Source organism: Typopeltis vanoorti, chromosome 12 (genome assembly GCF_054136105.1).
Source record: "Typopeltis vanoorti isolate ZY-2024b chromosome 12, IOZ_Tvanoo_1.0, whole genome shotgun sequence".
NCBI classification, from domain to species: Eukaryota; Metazoa; Arthropoda; class Arachnida; order Uropygi; family Thelyphonidae; genus Typopeltis; species Typopeltis vanoorti.
In genome coordinates, this window is record NC_143560.1 from 32,801,439 (window position 1) to 32,818,953 (window position 17,515).

The 17,515-nt window shown below is 36.3% G+C and overlaps 1 protein-coding gene across 1 annotated transcript in view; it reads left to right on the forward strand.

The window, feature by feature from the left end:
* The window catches only part of LOC150100671 (uncharacterized), a 107,443-nt gene that overhangs the window by 59,088 nt on the left and 30,840 nt on the right, over positions 1-17,515 (forward strand). Inside the window, exon 4 of the mRNA XM_090402002.1 lies at positions 7,633-7,692. Coding sequence (XP_090258128.1) covers positions 7,633-7,692 — 60 coding nt within the window. The remainder of the gene's footprint in view (positions 1-7,632; positions 7,693-17,515) is intronic.

The following is a 17,515-nucleotide window of genomic DNA, read 5'->3' on the forward strand; positions in this document are numbered from 1 at the left end:
GGAGGTATTTATTCAAGTTTCTTTTAATTAATATCCCAGTATACATTGTAAATTCCTTAAATAATTTAATGGTGATGTGTTACCGACGTATGAGCCTATCTACAAGAATTACGATCATCCACAGAGATTCTATTGCATGCAAGGCCTGCTAATAGAGCAAATTAAAGCTGAAGATATCGAGACAACTAAATCATTGGACCTTCTTAAAACACTGCCAGGATAATGAGATAATCTCAAATTGTGTAAAATTAAAGCACCATTTTTCTTTGCAGAAGGCTCTCCACATTCATAACCACTCTAACTTCGCCCTACAACGAGAACAAGTTACTGCTACGCTCCTCCTGGCCGATGTAAACAAAGCTATTCGGGCGCTAGAAGAGGAGCTTTTCGACACGCTGAACCATGACCTTTGGACGATTCTCAATGACATCCCGTGTGCTTCAGCAGCAAAAGAATTTGAAACGATACGAAGTCGGCACATCAAAAAATTTGAAAAAGGACTCTACCTCCGAACCTCAACAACCACTCAACTATAATCAACCTTTTTTCTGTTACTTAGAAGCCCGAGGCACTCAATGCACTGCCACGTGGTCCCAATTTCGCCATAACTCCTAAGAAAATATCGGCTGAAGAAATAATGATTCAGATAGAACGTGGTATCTGCAACCTTCCAAACCATATCACCAACAATATCAGACTGGATGTAGCCGGGGTTCTCACCAAAGCAATACCACCAAAAACCAACCTATTCAAAGGAGAATATAAAGCTCTTAAAGAAATGAAAAAAAAAAACAAAGAAATAGTAATCACCAAAGCAGATAAGGGAAATGCCGCTGTGGTTCTCAACCAAACCAACTACACAGTTAAGCTTAATGCTTTATTGTTAGATCAGGTTACTTACCTCCCTATTGAGTATAATTCTGCCAGGTCCCAAATTAGAACACTCCAAAGGCTGCTTAAGAAGGTCACTTTTTGGTCTGTGGAAGTTACCAACAAACTAAAACCTTTTAACTCTAGATCCCCCACCAGATATATGGACTTCCAAAAATACATAAACAAAATGTGCCATTACGTCCCATAGTGGATGGCATTGATTTCCCCACATACAAATTAGCCAAACATTTAGCACAAAGCGCTCGCACATTATACTGGCAACACACCATCACACATAAAAAAAAAAAAACTCGGCCCAGTATAGAAAACCTCTCACTCCGAAATACTGACATAATGGTCAGTTTTGATGTCTCCTCCCTATTCACAAATGTCCCACTCAAGGAAACCTTAGAGCTCATCCAAGCCAAATTTCCTCCCAATATCTCAGCCCTATTTCAGTTCACAATGCTATCAGGCTATTTCGTTTAGCAAGGAAAATTCTACAAACAGATATAGGGGACAGCCATGGGTTCACCACTCTCCCCATCCCTGGCCAACTTCTTTATGGAGACTTTTGAAGCCTTAAACTCATCCCCACAAAAACTCATTGTTTGGCTTCGCTGCATTGATGTGTTCGCTATTTGGCCACATGGCTCAGATACACTCCATTCCTTCTTAACACACTTAACACATTTGATGCCACACTCCTCAGGCTTAGTTTGTTCCCGCACGGCAAGCGATTTCATGTCTCCAAGGTCACTACAAGTAATCTCGTAGCCGGCTTATCAGACAGAATTTTGTTTCATATGCCAACTACGAGTAATCTCGTATCACCCCCATCTTCAAAGTCACAACGAGTAATCTCGTAGCTGTCTTATCAGACAGAATTTTGTTTCATAGGCCAACTACGAGTAATCTCGTATCACTTCCACCTATATATTACATGCGCTGACGACAGTGTTTATTGCATCTAGTCTAGTTTTAGTTTCTAGTCTCTAAGAACTTTCAATTTCGCCATGGCCAGTAAAAGAAAACTTACTGATATAGAAGTAGAAGCTTATGCTAATATGAGCGATGATGAATTTCATGAAATATTTGGTTCTGATTCCGAAGATGATCCTACAGATGACTCTAGCGGTGACTCAGATGATGAAGAAACTTTTGAAGATGAAGTTAGCATCCAGCCAAATACATCAACATCTACTTATTATGAAAATTCAGAACAAGAGCCCCCACAACTTGACTTTGTTGAAACTGCAGGTTTTAAAATTGACACTGGAAATTTTAGTATCAAAAGGTTAGTTGAACTTTTCTTTTCGGAAGATTTTCTCACAATTTTAGTAGAACAAACCAATTTATATGCTTTACAAAATATTGAGCAAAGCCAAGCGCAGATCAAAAAAAGTCAAAGAATTTCAAACTGGAAAGCAACAGACATACCTGAAATGAAATTATTTCTTGGACTTTTACTTCATATGGGTCCTTGTAATTTACCATCTATACCGTCCTATATTTCGGCAATGTCACATTGCCATCTTCATGGAAACATACAACTATGACACGTGCATGCAGGCACTACAAAAAGCAAATGAGGCAGAAGAGAGAAAATTACTGTTGTTCCTAGAGTCCTGAAGGTGGCCCCCTAGGGGGTAATATTGGTTGTCTTGGCTGTTGGGCTGAAGTTCTCAAGATGCAAGTTTTCAAATTTAAGGCAGTCTCATGCATCCAAATTTGTTGAGATTTGGGGAAAGTTTTTTTAGAGCTGACGCTGACTCCATGAACAATCTTTCATATTTAAATCTGCTGCGATGTATTAACGTGGCTTTCTTCCAACGTATTCTGTGGCAGGTATCCAGAGCATGGTCTGCAAGCCCAAAGTGGCTGTACTGGTGAAACCGGATGTAGTCTCTGTGTTCCAAAATCCTGACATTTGTTGTCCTGCCGGTATGGCCAAAGTAGGACAGTTGACTGCTGCAAGGGACCTGGTATACCCCCAGGTAGGTCTTGGGGAAGTGGTTTGTCTTTGATGGAGCAGATAAGGGTTGCCAATTTTTATATGGTTTGTAACAAAAAAGTCAGGTCATATTTTTTTAAGATTTTAGTTAACTTTTCAGAGGTGCCCCAGATATAGGGAATGGTGATGAATTTAGTGTAATCTTTGTTATGAAGGGGGTGGAGGGGGGTTGTGGTTAACAGGTTTAATATTTTTTGGGTGTTGTAGCCATTGGCTAAGAAAGTGTTAAGGATGTGGTTTAGTTCAGCGGTAAGGGCGTTGTCATCTGAACAGATGAATTTTGCCCTGTTTTATACTGTTTTTATAACTCCATATTATTGGGAGGGGGCAGGTGGGATTGCTGATGAATGTATCTGCCTGTATAGGTGGGTTTTCTGCAAACAGAGAAAACCAAGGATTCATCATGCTGGCGAGTGATTAATGTCTAGGAAAGGGAGACTGTTGTTTTCTTCTTTTTCCAAGGTGAACTGAATTCTGGAGTTTTTGTTGTTTAACACATTTGCTGCCAACTACAAGTATACTCGTAGTTCGTATATGAGCTTCACAAGCCAACTACGAGTATACTCTTATGTCGATTTACTGACCTCCTATGCCAAACAAGAGTTAACCCTTAGTATAATTACCTTAATTTGGACCCTAGGATTCTGAATAAAGCAGAGAGCACGTCTGGGGGCTTGATAGAAGGGAAATAATTTCAACTAAAATATAATATATTATATATGTGCCTCAGAAGCCAACTACGAATATACTCGTATGTCGATTACCAACATCAACATCCTATGCCAAGCGCAAGTTAATCAGTAGTATAACACGTAATTTGTAAATTAATTTAGAACTAATAAAATCAATATGAGAATGGGGAACTGGACAATGAGACTTATTTGTGCCTATGGTCCCACAGAAGGTTCTACTAAGGTAGAAGTGGAGGAATTTTTTGAGGCTTTAGAAAAAGCAACTGACACAATGAAAAAGGAAAAGTTGGTCCTTGTTGGGGATCTAAATAGTAGAGTAGGAAATGATTGTGAGACATACAAAAATATTTTGGGAAAATTTGGAGAAAAGAGCAAAGCTAATAATAATGGCAAATATCTGTTGGATTTCTGCTCAGGACATGGACTGGTTATTACTAACACCATGTTCCAACATAAAAATGTGCACAAATTCACATGGAGAGAAGAGGCTAGGAATAAGAAAAGTCTCATTGACTATGTTATTGTTGATAGTGATGTTTTCTCCCTGGTGCAGGACACCAGAGTGTACAGAGGATTTGAAATTGGAAGTGATCACTATTTAGTCTTGAGCAGGATAAAATTGAATTTCATATTGAAAAGAATAACATGTAAGAAAGTTTTAAAGCGAATAAAAGTTGAGCAGCTCTCAGATGTGAGCTGTAGACTAAAATACACAAAGATTATTGAAAAAAAAAATAAAAGAGTTTGAGAACATGAATCAAACCTTGGCGATTCAGTGGCAAACTCTGAAGAAAACATTGATTGATTCTGCCAGAGAGGCATGTGGTGAGGTTGTCTGTAAGGATAAAAAAAAATCAGAACTTCCTGGTGGACACAGGAAGTTAAAGAGGCAGTGCAGGAAAAGAAGAAAGCATACCAAAAGTTCCTGGCAAATAAGTCAGCTTGTGCTCTTAGAGAATATAGAGACAAATGTAAGAAAGCTAAACAGTGTGTAAAACTAGCTAAACAAAAGTCATGGGAGGACTTTGGCAAGAATATAGAAAATAAATATCAAGAAGGTGGCAAAATATTCTGGAGGTTGTTGAAGAAGCTTAGGAATGGAGGAAAGAGTGCTGTAAAAGGAATTAGAGATGATAAAGGTGAAATGAAAACAGGAGAAAAAGATATCCTTGAAGTATGGAGTAATTACTTTGAAAAACTGCTAAATGAAACAAGCAGTGATGACAGCACAGTGATAAAAAACACTGACCAGGCATGCAGTCAGGAATACATATCCATACTTGAAGTAGAAAAAGCCATCAAAGGCTTGAAATGTGGAAAGGCAGCAGGAGTAGATGATATTCGACCAGAAATGCTGAAGTATGGTGGTATAAGAGTCTTACAGTGGCTGCACTGCATAGTTCAGAAAGCCTGGACAGAGGGACGAATTCCCGATGATTGGAGTAGAGCTCTCATAGTACCCATATATAAAAAGGGAAATAAAACTGAATGTGAGAATTACAGAGGTATTTCCCTACTGAGTGTTCCTGGCAAGATCTATGCAAGTATACTTGAGAAACGGTTGAGAAGAATTGTGGAAGAAAAGCTTGGTGAAGAACAAGCTGGATTCAGGCCAAATAGAGGCTGCCAGGATCAGATCTTCACTTTACGACAAATAGTCGAGAAAGCATGGGAATATAACAAAGATCTGTATTTAAGTTTTGTCGATTTGGAAAAGGCATATGACAAGGTGCCAAGAGAGAAGCTATTCAATACGCTGCAGTTATATGGTGTCAATGGGGCATTATATCAAGCAATACTTAGTCTTTATTTGAGTTGTGAGTCAGCAGTTAGAATTGAAGGAAGTACAGGAAGATGGTTTAATGTTAAATCTGGTGTGAGACAAGGATGTACATTATCCCCTCTGTTATTCATTATCTATATGGATCACATTATGAAGGAATGTGGTATTAAACCTGATATCAAAATTGGAGATGTTAATGTCAGCTCTTTGCTTTATGCGGATGATGTTATACTTCTAAATAAATCCGCTACAAGTCTGCAAGATTCTCTGACTAAATTGAATAGCTGTTGTAATAGATATGGTATGAAGGTCAGCAATAAAAAGACAAAGACAATGAAAATAGGCAGAATCATTGAAAATGTCAACTGTGTTGTGAATGGAGAACCTGTGGAACAAGTAAAACATTTCAGCTACTTAGGCACAATTTTTACTGAAGATGGTAAACTAAATATAGAAATAGACAACAGAATCAGCAAAACTGGTATCGTGGGAAGTCAATTGAATAAATTCATATGGAATAAGAAAGAAATTAGTCGGAACACTAAATTAGCTGTATACAAGACTGTGTTCAAACCAATTTTAACTTATGGATCTGAGAGCTGGGTCAGAAGTAAAACACTTGACCAAAGACTAGAGACCGCAGATATGAGAGTCCTGAGAAAGATTAGAGGCGTGAACAGATGGCATCAATGGCAATATCATATTAAAAATGAGGATATTAGGAAAGAACTTGACATTGTCAGCATCCAGGAATGCGTTAGCAGAGCTAATCTCAGATGGTATGGTCACTTAAATAGAATGGGAGAGGAAAGATTAGCAAAACAAGTGTTCTCTGCCAGGTTGGCAGGAAAACGACCCAGAGGAAGACCAAGATATAGGTGGATTGATATGGTACAAAGTGCCTTAGACGATAGAAATATAAGATCTGATAATGTTGAAGTCTTGACAAGTAACAGACTGATTTGGAGGAAAATTGTAGATAGGAAGTTAGTAATGATGTAATTTTTTCATGTAGTACTGTCATATCCTGTACACCCCTTGAGGGTACATGGCAGGAATTTGATGATGATGATGATGATGATAAAATCAATAAAAATAAAAACCAATCAATAAAATAAAATAAAAAAATTATTCAAATTAAGAATGCTACATTTTTAAAACAATTTTCCATGCACATTGGTGGTTTTTCCTGGCAAACAGGACAATAAAGTGTTTCGTGTATACACATGGCATGGCTTTGTCAGACGATTCTTTTTTTCTGTTGGTGGTAAAATTTCCAAATAATGAAAATCCCGATTCCTCCTGATATTTTCTGATGCTGTCAGCTCATCCATTCCAACAAAAACTGAGATAAATTGATCTCTAAATTTTAACGCAGTCATTGCATTTCCAGTAATCATGTTATAAAATTTATGCGCATTTTTGAATATATACCTCAAAAATGTGTATTGCCAATTTCTTTGGCCATCTAATTGTCTTTCATAAGGTGGAATAGTAAGAAAGCATTTGATCAGAAAGATCAGTGCCTGACATACCCACATCCTTAACGATATTTGATTTTAATTGAAATTTACCATTCCAAATTTGCGCTTCAACCATTTCAAATTTGTGCATATTTGAAATGGAAAGAACTTCCCTCTTATCCTTCAATTTGCTGACTAAAACAGGACCTCTTCTTTGCCAGACAAATTCCCCTTTCTTTAGTTTCTTCTGAATAACATCTGGTGGATTGTTTTCCCTATTATTTCTCAGCGTTCCACACACATGTATGTTTTTCTGTCGGTAAGAGATTCCGTCAGAGCTACAGAATTATAAAAATTGTGCGTATGCAATACATAACCCCTGTCTAAATATTCTTCCATTAAGTGGAATACAATATCATATGCGTGACCCATTTTCGCTAAAGAGGATTCAGATTTTCCTGTATAAATTTTTATTTTTATTACCAATTCATTCGATTCGCATAGTTCATAGAATTTCACGCCATATTTTTGTTTTTTATGTATTGCCGAAACGCCAGTCTACCATGCCACAACACTATTGACTCGTCAATACATAAGTTTCTGTCTGGTGTGTAGCTATTTCGTATTCCACTATTAAAATGATCTAGGACTGGTCTTAATTTGTGCAATTCATCATTAGCTGCTTGGGAATTATCTGCGAAATGCAAATGACGCAATAAAATTTGAAATCGATTTTGGCTCATTTTAGAGTGCCAAAATGGCAAATTTTAAAGTTGATTCACTAATTAATTTTTCCCCCTTTTACAGTTGGCTGTACCATCATTGTTGGAGTTACTGTTGTTATCCCATTCTCAATGATCATTATTGGTAAGTGTAGTATTTGTATATGGATAATAGTACCCAAGATAAATTTTGAGAAATGATCAGTCTAATGCTGGACTCTTTAGAACCATTATAAGTTACATGTACAGTATATACAGTTTATATAGGCAGCTCTGTATGTTATACAGAGCTGCCTATATAAACTGCTATACAACAAATAGCACTGTTAATGGATAGTGCATAAAAATCATGTTAGTATTGTTATAATGGTAGACAGAATGTTTTTTATGATAATGGTTTGCTTTCCCTTCCACCACCCACCACCAAAAAAAATTAAACAAAATTGAGCCTAAGGTAAATAATACCTTAAAAAAATCTCTTTCAGACTTCAATGTAGTATAGGAGAACCACTTCACTATACATCTTTCATGTCTTGTGACTTCAGTGCTGACCATTGATAGTAATTGTATAGCTTGAGACATGTTTTTGTAAAAGCAATTGATCATCTCATCATCCTTGAGGAATGAATACTAATCTGCCTGAACATCAGTATAGTGCTAGCCAATCAACTTTTTTTTTCCAGATGGGCATACTGTTTCAGGTCAATACTGCTGCAGTTTTCATATGTAATGATCAGTATTCTATCATTAATAGAATAATTAAACTACATTAAACCTGTGAATTCACAGGTTTAATTCACATGATATGCAGTGGACATTCTGTCTACTGCATATCATGTGTTCACATTCTTCCTAAACAAACTGTTCACACTCTTCTTAAACAAATACTGGTTTTAGATAATCCATTAAGATTAAAGGCAGATGGCAATGAGGGAAGAAAAGATAGTTCAGTAGATTAAAGTTGGATGGTGTATGTGTAGACATTGGCCACTGATGTGTAGCAGTATGGTTGAACAAACTGACATATATAAAATATCCATAGAAGGGGCATATTTCTAACATGACCCTCCTATGGGTATTTTATGTATGGCAGTTCTCTCTCTCTGGCAGTGGTTGAATTAAGTTTATAAGGTCACCAGTTCCCCAGAGGATAGTGTAACCACCTTAACTTAAATCAACCTATAATTTAATTCCCTATAATGCAAAAATATATTAATATTAACCCAGCACTGGTGAAGTGAGAAAATTTAACAAAAGTGGTAAGGCAGGATTCCACAGACCCACCCAAATAATGTAGTGTTGTTAAATTTGAGATTTTTGTAAACTTCAAAAGAGAATTTACTTGATCACAATTTAACAAGTAGAAACTTTAATAAGAAAATCATGCTTGCATCTAAGTATAAAATGAAATAAATATATTGAAAAGAATAATTCTTAACTCGTATAAGAACATTGATTAATTGTATAATATTAGAAAAATGAGATAATTAATTTACGCTATTCTTATAACTAAAATTCTTATTTAGTTATAAGAATTTTGCATGTAAAAGGCTTGCTTGTTATACACTTGAAACAAGAGATTGTAAGTTATGCTAATTCTTAGAAAAAATGGGTGAGCTGATAGTTTGATAAAGCTGACTCATAGGGTTATCTAGAACCGAAGTAAAGTCCAAGATCACGGTTCCCGATTTAGACCCTGCTGCGGGTCAGGCGCGTGCACATGGCCCACCAAAGATGGAAAGTTCAGCAGGGAGACACCACCCTGACACGTTACGAGAAATGTATCCTAATATTGGGGGGGAGAAGAAAATTAATTGCAGGAGATGCTGGTAGGGTCATAATATAAAAGGGTTAGGAACCCCCCACAAGGTCTTTTGCCAGTTTTCTTTTGGAGGTTACCTTATGCAGTTTCCTGAGTGACGGTCAGGAGTCCCCTCCATCCATCACAACATGGAATATTAGTAAATGGGATTTAGGTCCTGTTTTCCTACCATCAAGAAAAAGGACGTCACATGGTCGTGAAGAAAGGTATTTACCGCATACTAAGCCAACCTTATCAGTGGAAATCGTAGATATCCTCATGGTGAATCTGATGACTGCAGAACTGCAGATAGAACATGTTTCCTTAGAAGAAGTCTGATATATGCTGCAACCGAGATGGCCCTCATGTTCCGAAGCACCCCAAATATGTCCCACTACAGAAGATTTTCTACAGGAATCGCAGACAAGTGATGTCTAGTAGAAGAGTTTCATCAAATGGTATCGTGAAAAGTTTTATGTTAATTCTGTTAATTTAATATGGCTGTAATTGTAATTCGTATTACTAAGCAATTAAAGAACTTGAATGAGAGTTGAACTGGGACTTTAGCTCATTTAATAGTATCGAGAAAGAGGGAACTTGTTTATCAGTATTACTGAACGAGCGATGGTGTGTATAGATACTGGTATATGTAATTTACCCTTATCTGAGAAAGGTCAAGAGAATTGAAAGTGGCGTTCATTGTAGTAACGGAATTGTTAAGCCCACATAACTCTTGTAAATTCATGTGTGTAATCCAATTGTGTCTAATTGAATTATTGTGCTTAAGCGGGTGAAAGATTTAAGCCAACTTACTCATTGACTGGAAAGCCCCTTTATATTGTGTGTGTAGAGTCCTTTGTGGAGGCATAACAGTTTATCCCACGTGCTAGTGTGAAATTCTCAAATTTTGTATTTTGCTTATCTTATTAACATTGTATCATCTTAGTACTGAATTGTAGATTTTTAGAATTTAATGTCCTGTATTGTATTTATGAGTTTAATAAACTTTTGCTTATCAAATATTCAGTTGTCTGAAATTGTTATTCAGTGCACCGCTTGTTATAACGTACAAACCTAGGCGCAGGGTGGGGGAGAGAAAAGTTAAGTTACGAGATCAAGGTTACAACTGCAAGACTTATTTAGGATTTTGCTTCTTGTTTTAAATTTCTTTAAAAACTAAATATCCTAAATGGTGCAGGTTAAAAAAATATATCATCATCATACGTATCAAGGATTTAGGACTATTATGGCCTGTTCCGGCCGTAGAAGTCATCGTTGAATCGTTTAAGAGGACGTCCTGGTTTTCTTTTTCCTAATGGCTTGTTTTGGTAATTTTTCTGTTTTCATTCTTTGAACGTGTTCCATCCATCTATGTTTATATTTTTTAATTTTTTCAATTACTGGTTCTTGGTTTAATTCTTTCATAATATCTTCGTTTCTTTTGTGATCAAATAGGGTATACTTTGCAGTTTTTCTCATAAACTTCATTTCTGCTGTTGTTAATCTTTGTCTTTTTGTTTTATTGTCCAGATTTCGCTTCCATACATTAAGACTAGTAGGGCTAATGTATTGTATACTTTTAGCCTGGTTTGTTTTTGAACTAGGTTTGGTTTAAATATAGAGTTAATTTCTCCTGTTATTTTTAAATATTTTGCAATTTTTATGTTTATATCATTTTCATAAGTGATCATACATCCTAGGTAGTTAAATGAATTCACCTGTTCTAAGATCTTGTTATCTAATACTATTTTAGTTCTTGCTGGATCTTGTCCTTTAAAGGCCATAGTTTTTGATTTTTCCGTTGATATTATCATACCATAATCTTTGGATATCTCATTTAGATTTAAAATAGCTTTCTGTAAGTTATCTTCAGAATTTGTAATTATTATTTGGTCGTCTGCAAAGAGGAGAGTGTTTAAGTTAACTGTAGGTGAAAGTTTAATTCCTTGATGTAAATTTTTACTCCATTTTATTATTATTTCATTTAAATAGATATTAAAAAGAGTTGCTGAGAGGGGACATCCCTGTCGGACCCCTTGGTTTATCTCTCTTGTATATGATAGCTCATGATTTAATCTTATTTGTATTTGATTATTTTCATATATACTTGTGACAGCTTTTAGGATATTATTTGGTATTTGTCTTTCTTTTAGGTGGGGAGGTGGCGCTAGTGTCCTTGGTAAATGTGGCGGTCGAGTTTAGCTAGTCTAGAAAACGTATTTTTAAAGTTAAATATAGTGTGGCTTTTTGTCACAAATTGTGCTAAAATTGTGCATCGGTTAGAAACAAGTGTCCTTCAGTGGTATTATTGTTTAGAACTGTGGTGTATATATTGTGTTTTCACTGCCGTTTGTATCACTATATCAACGTGTAAAGATGGCGTCCAACAAGAAACGTACGTCAGCAGCGTGCAGGACTTCTACTACTACACGAAAGGCTGGCTCAGCGTTAGATTTTTCGCAATGGATGCGTTGCGGAAACTGCTACATGTATGCACCGAAAAATGTGAAGGATCTGTGGTCGGTCTGGCAAAATGAAAAGAAAGAAAATGTCGACGTATGTGAGAAGTGTCGGGATAGGCTGGAGCGTTTAGGAATGGAAGCTGACATCGGGACCGTAGCGGAAGAACTTCGGCGGGAGTTTATGAAAATGAAAAATGACCTTCATCTTCTTCATGAGGAAGTGGAAGTGATCGGTAAGGAGATACTGGAAGTTAAAGCTGAGTTTAATGTGTTAAACAGAGAAATTAGGACTATAGAGATTACATTAGCTGAAGTAACTAGAACAGGATTACATATGGGTGAGTCTTTGGTGAATGATTCAGTAATAAATAGTATGGGAGTGATTGGGAGTCAACATAATAAAACCACAAGTGGCCAAGAAGAAATGAGATGTAGTGAGAGTGGGGGGGGTAAGTAATAGAGAGTTGAGTAATGAAGCTGGGAGAGTCATGCTGAATAGTGTAGAGAATGAGTCCATGAGTGTGAACTTGAATGAAGTTAATAGTGGTAAAATATATGGTGATTCTATGATTAAGGGTATGGAGAGTGGTATGCATGAGGAGTGCTTGGCTGATGGTACAATAGAAAGAGTGGCTTTAGCAATAAAGAGAGGGCATGAAACAGACAAGATGATAGTTATGGTGGGTACGAATGACCTGAGAGGTAGTATAAATCGGGTAGGAAAAGATTTAAGAACATTATTAGATATTGTGAAGAGGAAAAGTGTCAATGGGAGAATAGTGTGTGTGCTGCCTCGTTTTGACAATTACGAGTTAAGTAGACGAGCAATGATAATGAATGATATGATTGCAAGAATGTGCAGAAAAAGAGGTCTGGAGTTTGTTGATGTTTGGAGTGTGTTTGAAGGAAAAAGGCAGTTGTATGCTAGAGATGGACTGCATCTTAACATGGAAGGACATAAGAGATTGAAGAAGTTATTGTTTTCTGAACAGGTTGAAGTTATTGGGCAGGGAAACTAATATTGAAAAGGTTGAGTGTAAGAGAGAGAAACTTTAGCACTGATTGTGTATTTATTGATCCTTATAGGCAGAATAAATTGCAGAAGAGAGGGGAAAAAAATCGGCATAGGACTACGGTAGTTAGTGACTTATATATCAGTTCTAAAGCCGGTACAAGATCTAGAGGGAATCTACAATTTTTGTATACCAATGCTAGAAGCATTAGAAATAAGAGAGAAGAATTTTTGGCATTAGTCAGTGAAATCTCACCAAAAGTTGTAGGCATTAGTGAAACTTGGCTGTCAGCAGAAGATGTGGTCACTGGAATTGAATGTGATGGGTACAGTATTTTCAGGGAGGATAGAGAAGATAGAACAGGAGGAGGAGTACTGTTGATGATAGCTGATGTGTTGCAGCCAAAGAAAGTAGTATATCATGATGATAGACATGTGAATGAGAGTTCATTTGAGGCAGTCTGGTGCGAAATAGTGACCAACGCAACCAAATATACAGTTGGATGCTGCTATAGGCCAGGGAGTACAGGGGGAGATATTGAATTCATGCATCAGCAACTTAGTGCAATGAGTGAAGGCTTAGTGATTATTATGGGGGATTTTAATTATGGTGATATCAATTGGAAGGAGGAAATATCACGTAGCAAAAAGGAAATGCAGTTCATACATCTGCTACGAGATAATTACTTGAAACAGCACGTAACTGAAGGGACACGTGGTGTGAGAGTGTTGGACCTGGTTATTGGTTCAGAGGTTATATGCATAAGTAAGGTGACCTCGTTACCTCCAGTTGGTGAAAGCGATCATGTGGTATTGACTTGGGAGGTTGCAAAATCTGTGGATTTTTCTATTAAGAAGGGGTATGTACGAAACTACAGGTTAGGCAATTATAACAAGCTTCGGAGTGAGCTTGCAGCCATCCCATGGCAGAACATATTGCAAGGGAAAGATGTTAGCAGTGCTTGGGATAAAATCAGCGGGTATCTGAGGAAAGCAATATCAGATTGTGTCCCCATGGTCAGGAGGTCAAACAAGGCAGGCATTAGATGGATGAGCAGTAGTATCAAGCTTGAACTACAAAAAAAGAAAATGTTATGGAGAATTTACAAGGAGAAGGGCGATCAGGACACCCATGAGCAGTACAAGGCTCAAGCTAGGAAGGTTACCAGCATAGTAAGAAAAGCTAAATCAGATTATGAGAAGACCTTAGCCAAAGAGATCAAGGGTAATCCCAAAGAGTTCTTCCGCTATGTGGCAAGTAAGAGGAAGAATGACTTCGGAAGGATAACCTTAGTGGGTTCTGATGGTATTGAGGTGACAAAATCAGATGTAATAGTCGAGTTACTGAGTGATCACTTCTCAAAACTCTATCACCCAAGTGAGGATATCTCTATACCTATAGCAATACCTAATGTGAGAATTGAAGCTAAAGAATCAGAGGTATTAAATATATTGCGAAACTTAAATGCAAACACTGCGGTAGGCTTAGATGGAATATCAGCTCGGGTGTTGCGTGAATGTGCAAATGAATTGTCAACCCCTCTTACCTGGATATTTAATTTAAGTTTGAACTCTGGTATGGTCCCTAGGGAGTGGAAGTTAGGCAAAGTGGTTCCTTTGCATAAGGGTGGCTCTAAAACTGCAGTATTGAATTACAGACCAATCACCATCTCAGGAGTAGTGGTAAAAGTATTGGAAAAGTTGGTTAAAGACAAAATTCAAGAAAGGGTGGATCAGGATATGATACTCTATACAGGCCAACATGGTTTTGTTAAAGGTAGATCCTGCCTTAGCAATCTATTAACTATCCATAATAGAATAACATCAGAGTTGGACAAAGGAACTGGCTACACAGTGGTACTTCTGGATTTTGCTAAAGCTTTTGACAGGATACCCCATAGAACACTGTTACGCAAATTGGAGCAGATGGGAATGGATATTAAATTGGTGATATGGATAGGAGAATGGCTCAGGGAGAGATACCATAAGGTGGTGTATGGAGGAGCCGAGTCCAGAATGAGGCAGGTGACCAGTGGTGTGCCTCAGGGCTCTGTGCTTGGGCCAATGTTGTTTAATTTGTATATAAATGATATAGGAAACGGCTTAAAGGGAGATATTCAGTTGTTTGCTGATGATGCAAAGTTGTGTAGTGCAATAAAAAATCAAGCTGATGTTGAAAGTTTGCAGGAGGATTTAAATAAGCTGGTAAAATGGGCAAAAGAAAATGGATGTCAGTTCAATGTGGAAAAGTGTAAAGTCTTGCATTTTGGGATTAAAAGATTACCAGCTGTGTACTACATAGATGGAAAGGTACTCCAAGAGATTGATGAGGCTAGGGACTTAGGGGTATTGGTAGATAAGGAGATGAAGTTCAGAGGACACATTGCTAAGGTGTCCAAGATTGCACATAGGATTACTTGGTTGTTGAGGAACACACTGACATCCAGAGATAAAGAGGTTATTATTCCCCTTTATAAAGCATTGATACTTCCACATTTGGATTACTGTGCTCAGGTCTGGTCACCTGGATTCCTTGGAGATGAGGAGGCTGTGGAGAGGGTTCAGAGAAGAGTGACCAAGTTGGTGAGTGATATAAAAAATGCTCCCTACATTGATAGATTGAGAGCTTGTGGATTGCAGAGATTGGTTGATAGGCAAAGAAGAGGGGATATGATAGAAACATTCAAATTACTAAAAGGTTTTTATAGGATTGATGCAGGGGAAATGTTTCAGCTGTGTGATAGTGATGGAAGAACAAGAGGTCATCTCTGGAAATTAAAGAAGAGTGTGGTTAACAAAGGTGTCAGAACAAGGTTTTTTGCCTGGAGGGTGGTGAATGAGTGGAATTCATTGCCTGACTTTGTTGTGAGCTCTTCATCTGTAAATGAATTCAAGAAGAGATATGACAGATATTGTTTTGCTAGCTTGGGTCTCCCGCGATGAGTCTACTGACTCCATGGAGATACCCGTAATAATAATAATAATAATAATAAAATAATAATAATAATAATTTTAATATGTTAAATAATATGTTTCTTTTAACTTTGTCAAATGCTTTTTCAAAGTCAGTGAATGCAATATGTGTTTCTAAATTATATTCTCTTCTTTTCTCTATTATTAATTTTAGGCAGAAGGCTGGGTCTATACATGATCGTCCTTTTCTAAATCCATTTTGTACCTCTAGAATAAAGTTTTCGGAATATTTCATTGGTTTGTTATTTAAGATTCTGCTGTATATTTTGTAACATGAATTTAGTATACTGATACCTCTATAGTTTTTAAGGTCATCTCTATTACCTTTCTTAAAGATAGGAATCACAATTGCTTTTTTCCATTCTATTGGGGGATACCAGTTGAGTAAATTTTATTTAAAAATAATAAGAGTCTTCCTTTGAATCTTGTTCCTGCGTATTTATAGTGTTCCGAACCTAGCTTATCTTCTCCAGGTGATTTTCCGTTTCTTGTTTCTTTCAGGCTGATTTCTAATTCTTCTTCAGTTATTTCCTTTTCATTTTCGTTAATTGTTTGCCAGTTGTCTTTTTTAAAATATTTGTCTGTCCACAGTTCTGTGTAGTAATTTAGAAATTGTTCTAATTTCAATTCAGTGTTTAATTTTATGTTTTCTTTGGTATCTGCATTTAGGTGTTTCAAAATCTTATATACATTGGGTCTTATTTTATATAAATCATGTTCTAAATTAGAAACAAATTTATTCCATGATTCTCTGTCTTTTTCTGACTTCTCTTTTAGCTATGGCTCTTATTCTTTTATATTCTATTTCATCTTCTAATCTTTTACTGCTTAACCATTTGTGATAGGCTTCTTTTTTCTTTTTGATTATTTCTTTGATTGTATCATCCCAGATCTTCAGTTTTTTCCTTTTATTGAATTTTTTGATCTTTCCTAAGCTTTCATTTGCTTCTGCATTTTGTATCGTTTTTATATTAAGCCATTCTATTTCTATTTCTTCATTTTGTTTTATTTTATCTAGATACTGGTTAATTCTTTGTTCATATAGCCATTGTACATTTGTGCCATTCAATAGTCTAGTTTTATAAACAAATGTTTCAATTTTTCTTTCTGTTCTTGTTACTTGTAGCCATTTAGGTGGTAATCTTAATTTTATTTTAACAAGGAAGTGGTCACTGCTTATTTCATATCCTCTGTGAACTCTAACATCTAGTGAAAATTTTGATGTCTTTTGATTTAATATGAAGTAATCTAATATTGATTTCCATCCTCTTGCTGCCCAAGTATATTTATGTATGTCTTTATGTTTATAGAAGGAATTCATTATTTTTAGGTTATTATAAACTACAAAGTCAATCAATTTTTTACCATTTCTGTTTAGAGTGTGTTCTCCATGTATTCCTATATTATTATTAATTTTCGTGTTTCCAATTCTTGCATTTAAGTCTCCTGCTAAAATTATGTAATCATTTTTATTTATTTTATTATATATGTTTTGTAGCTGATTATAAAAATCAATATTATCTTGTTCTCTTCCTTCTTCTGGAGCATATAAAAAAATATATGTTTTAGGATTCTAAGAAGAGCAAGAGCTTAGATTTCTAGTATGGAGGTGAGAATATGCAAAGAAAAATAAGATATATAAAGGAAAGTAAAGTATAAGGGAAATATATAATTAAACAAAAATGTGACGCAACAGTGTATTATAGAAATCCATATCTTT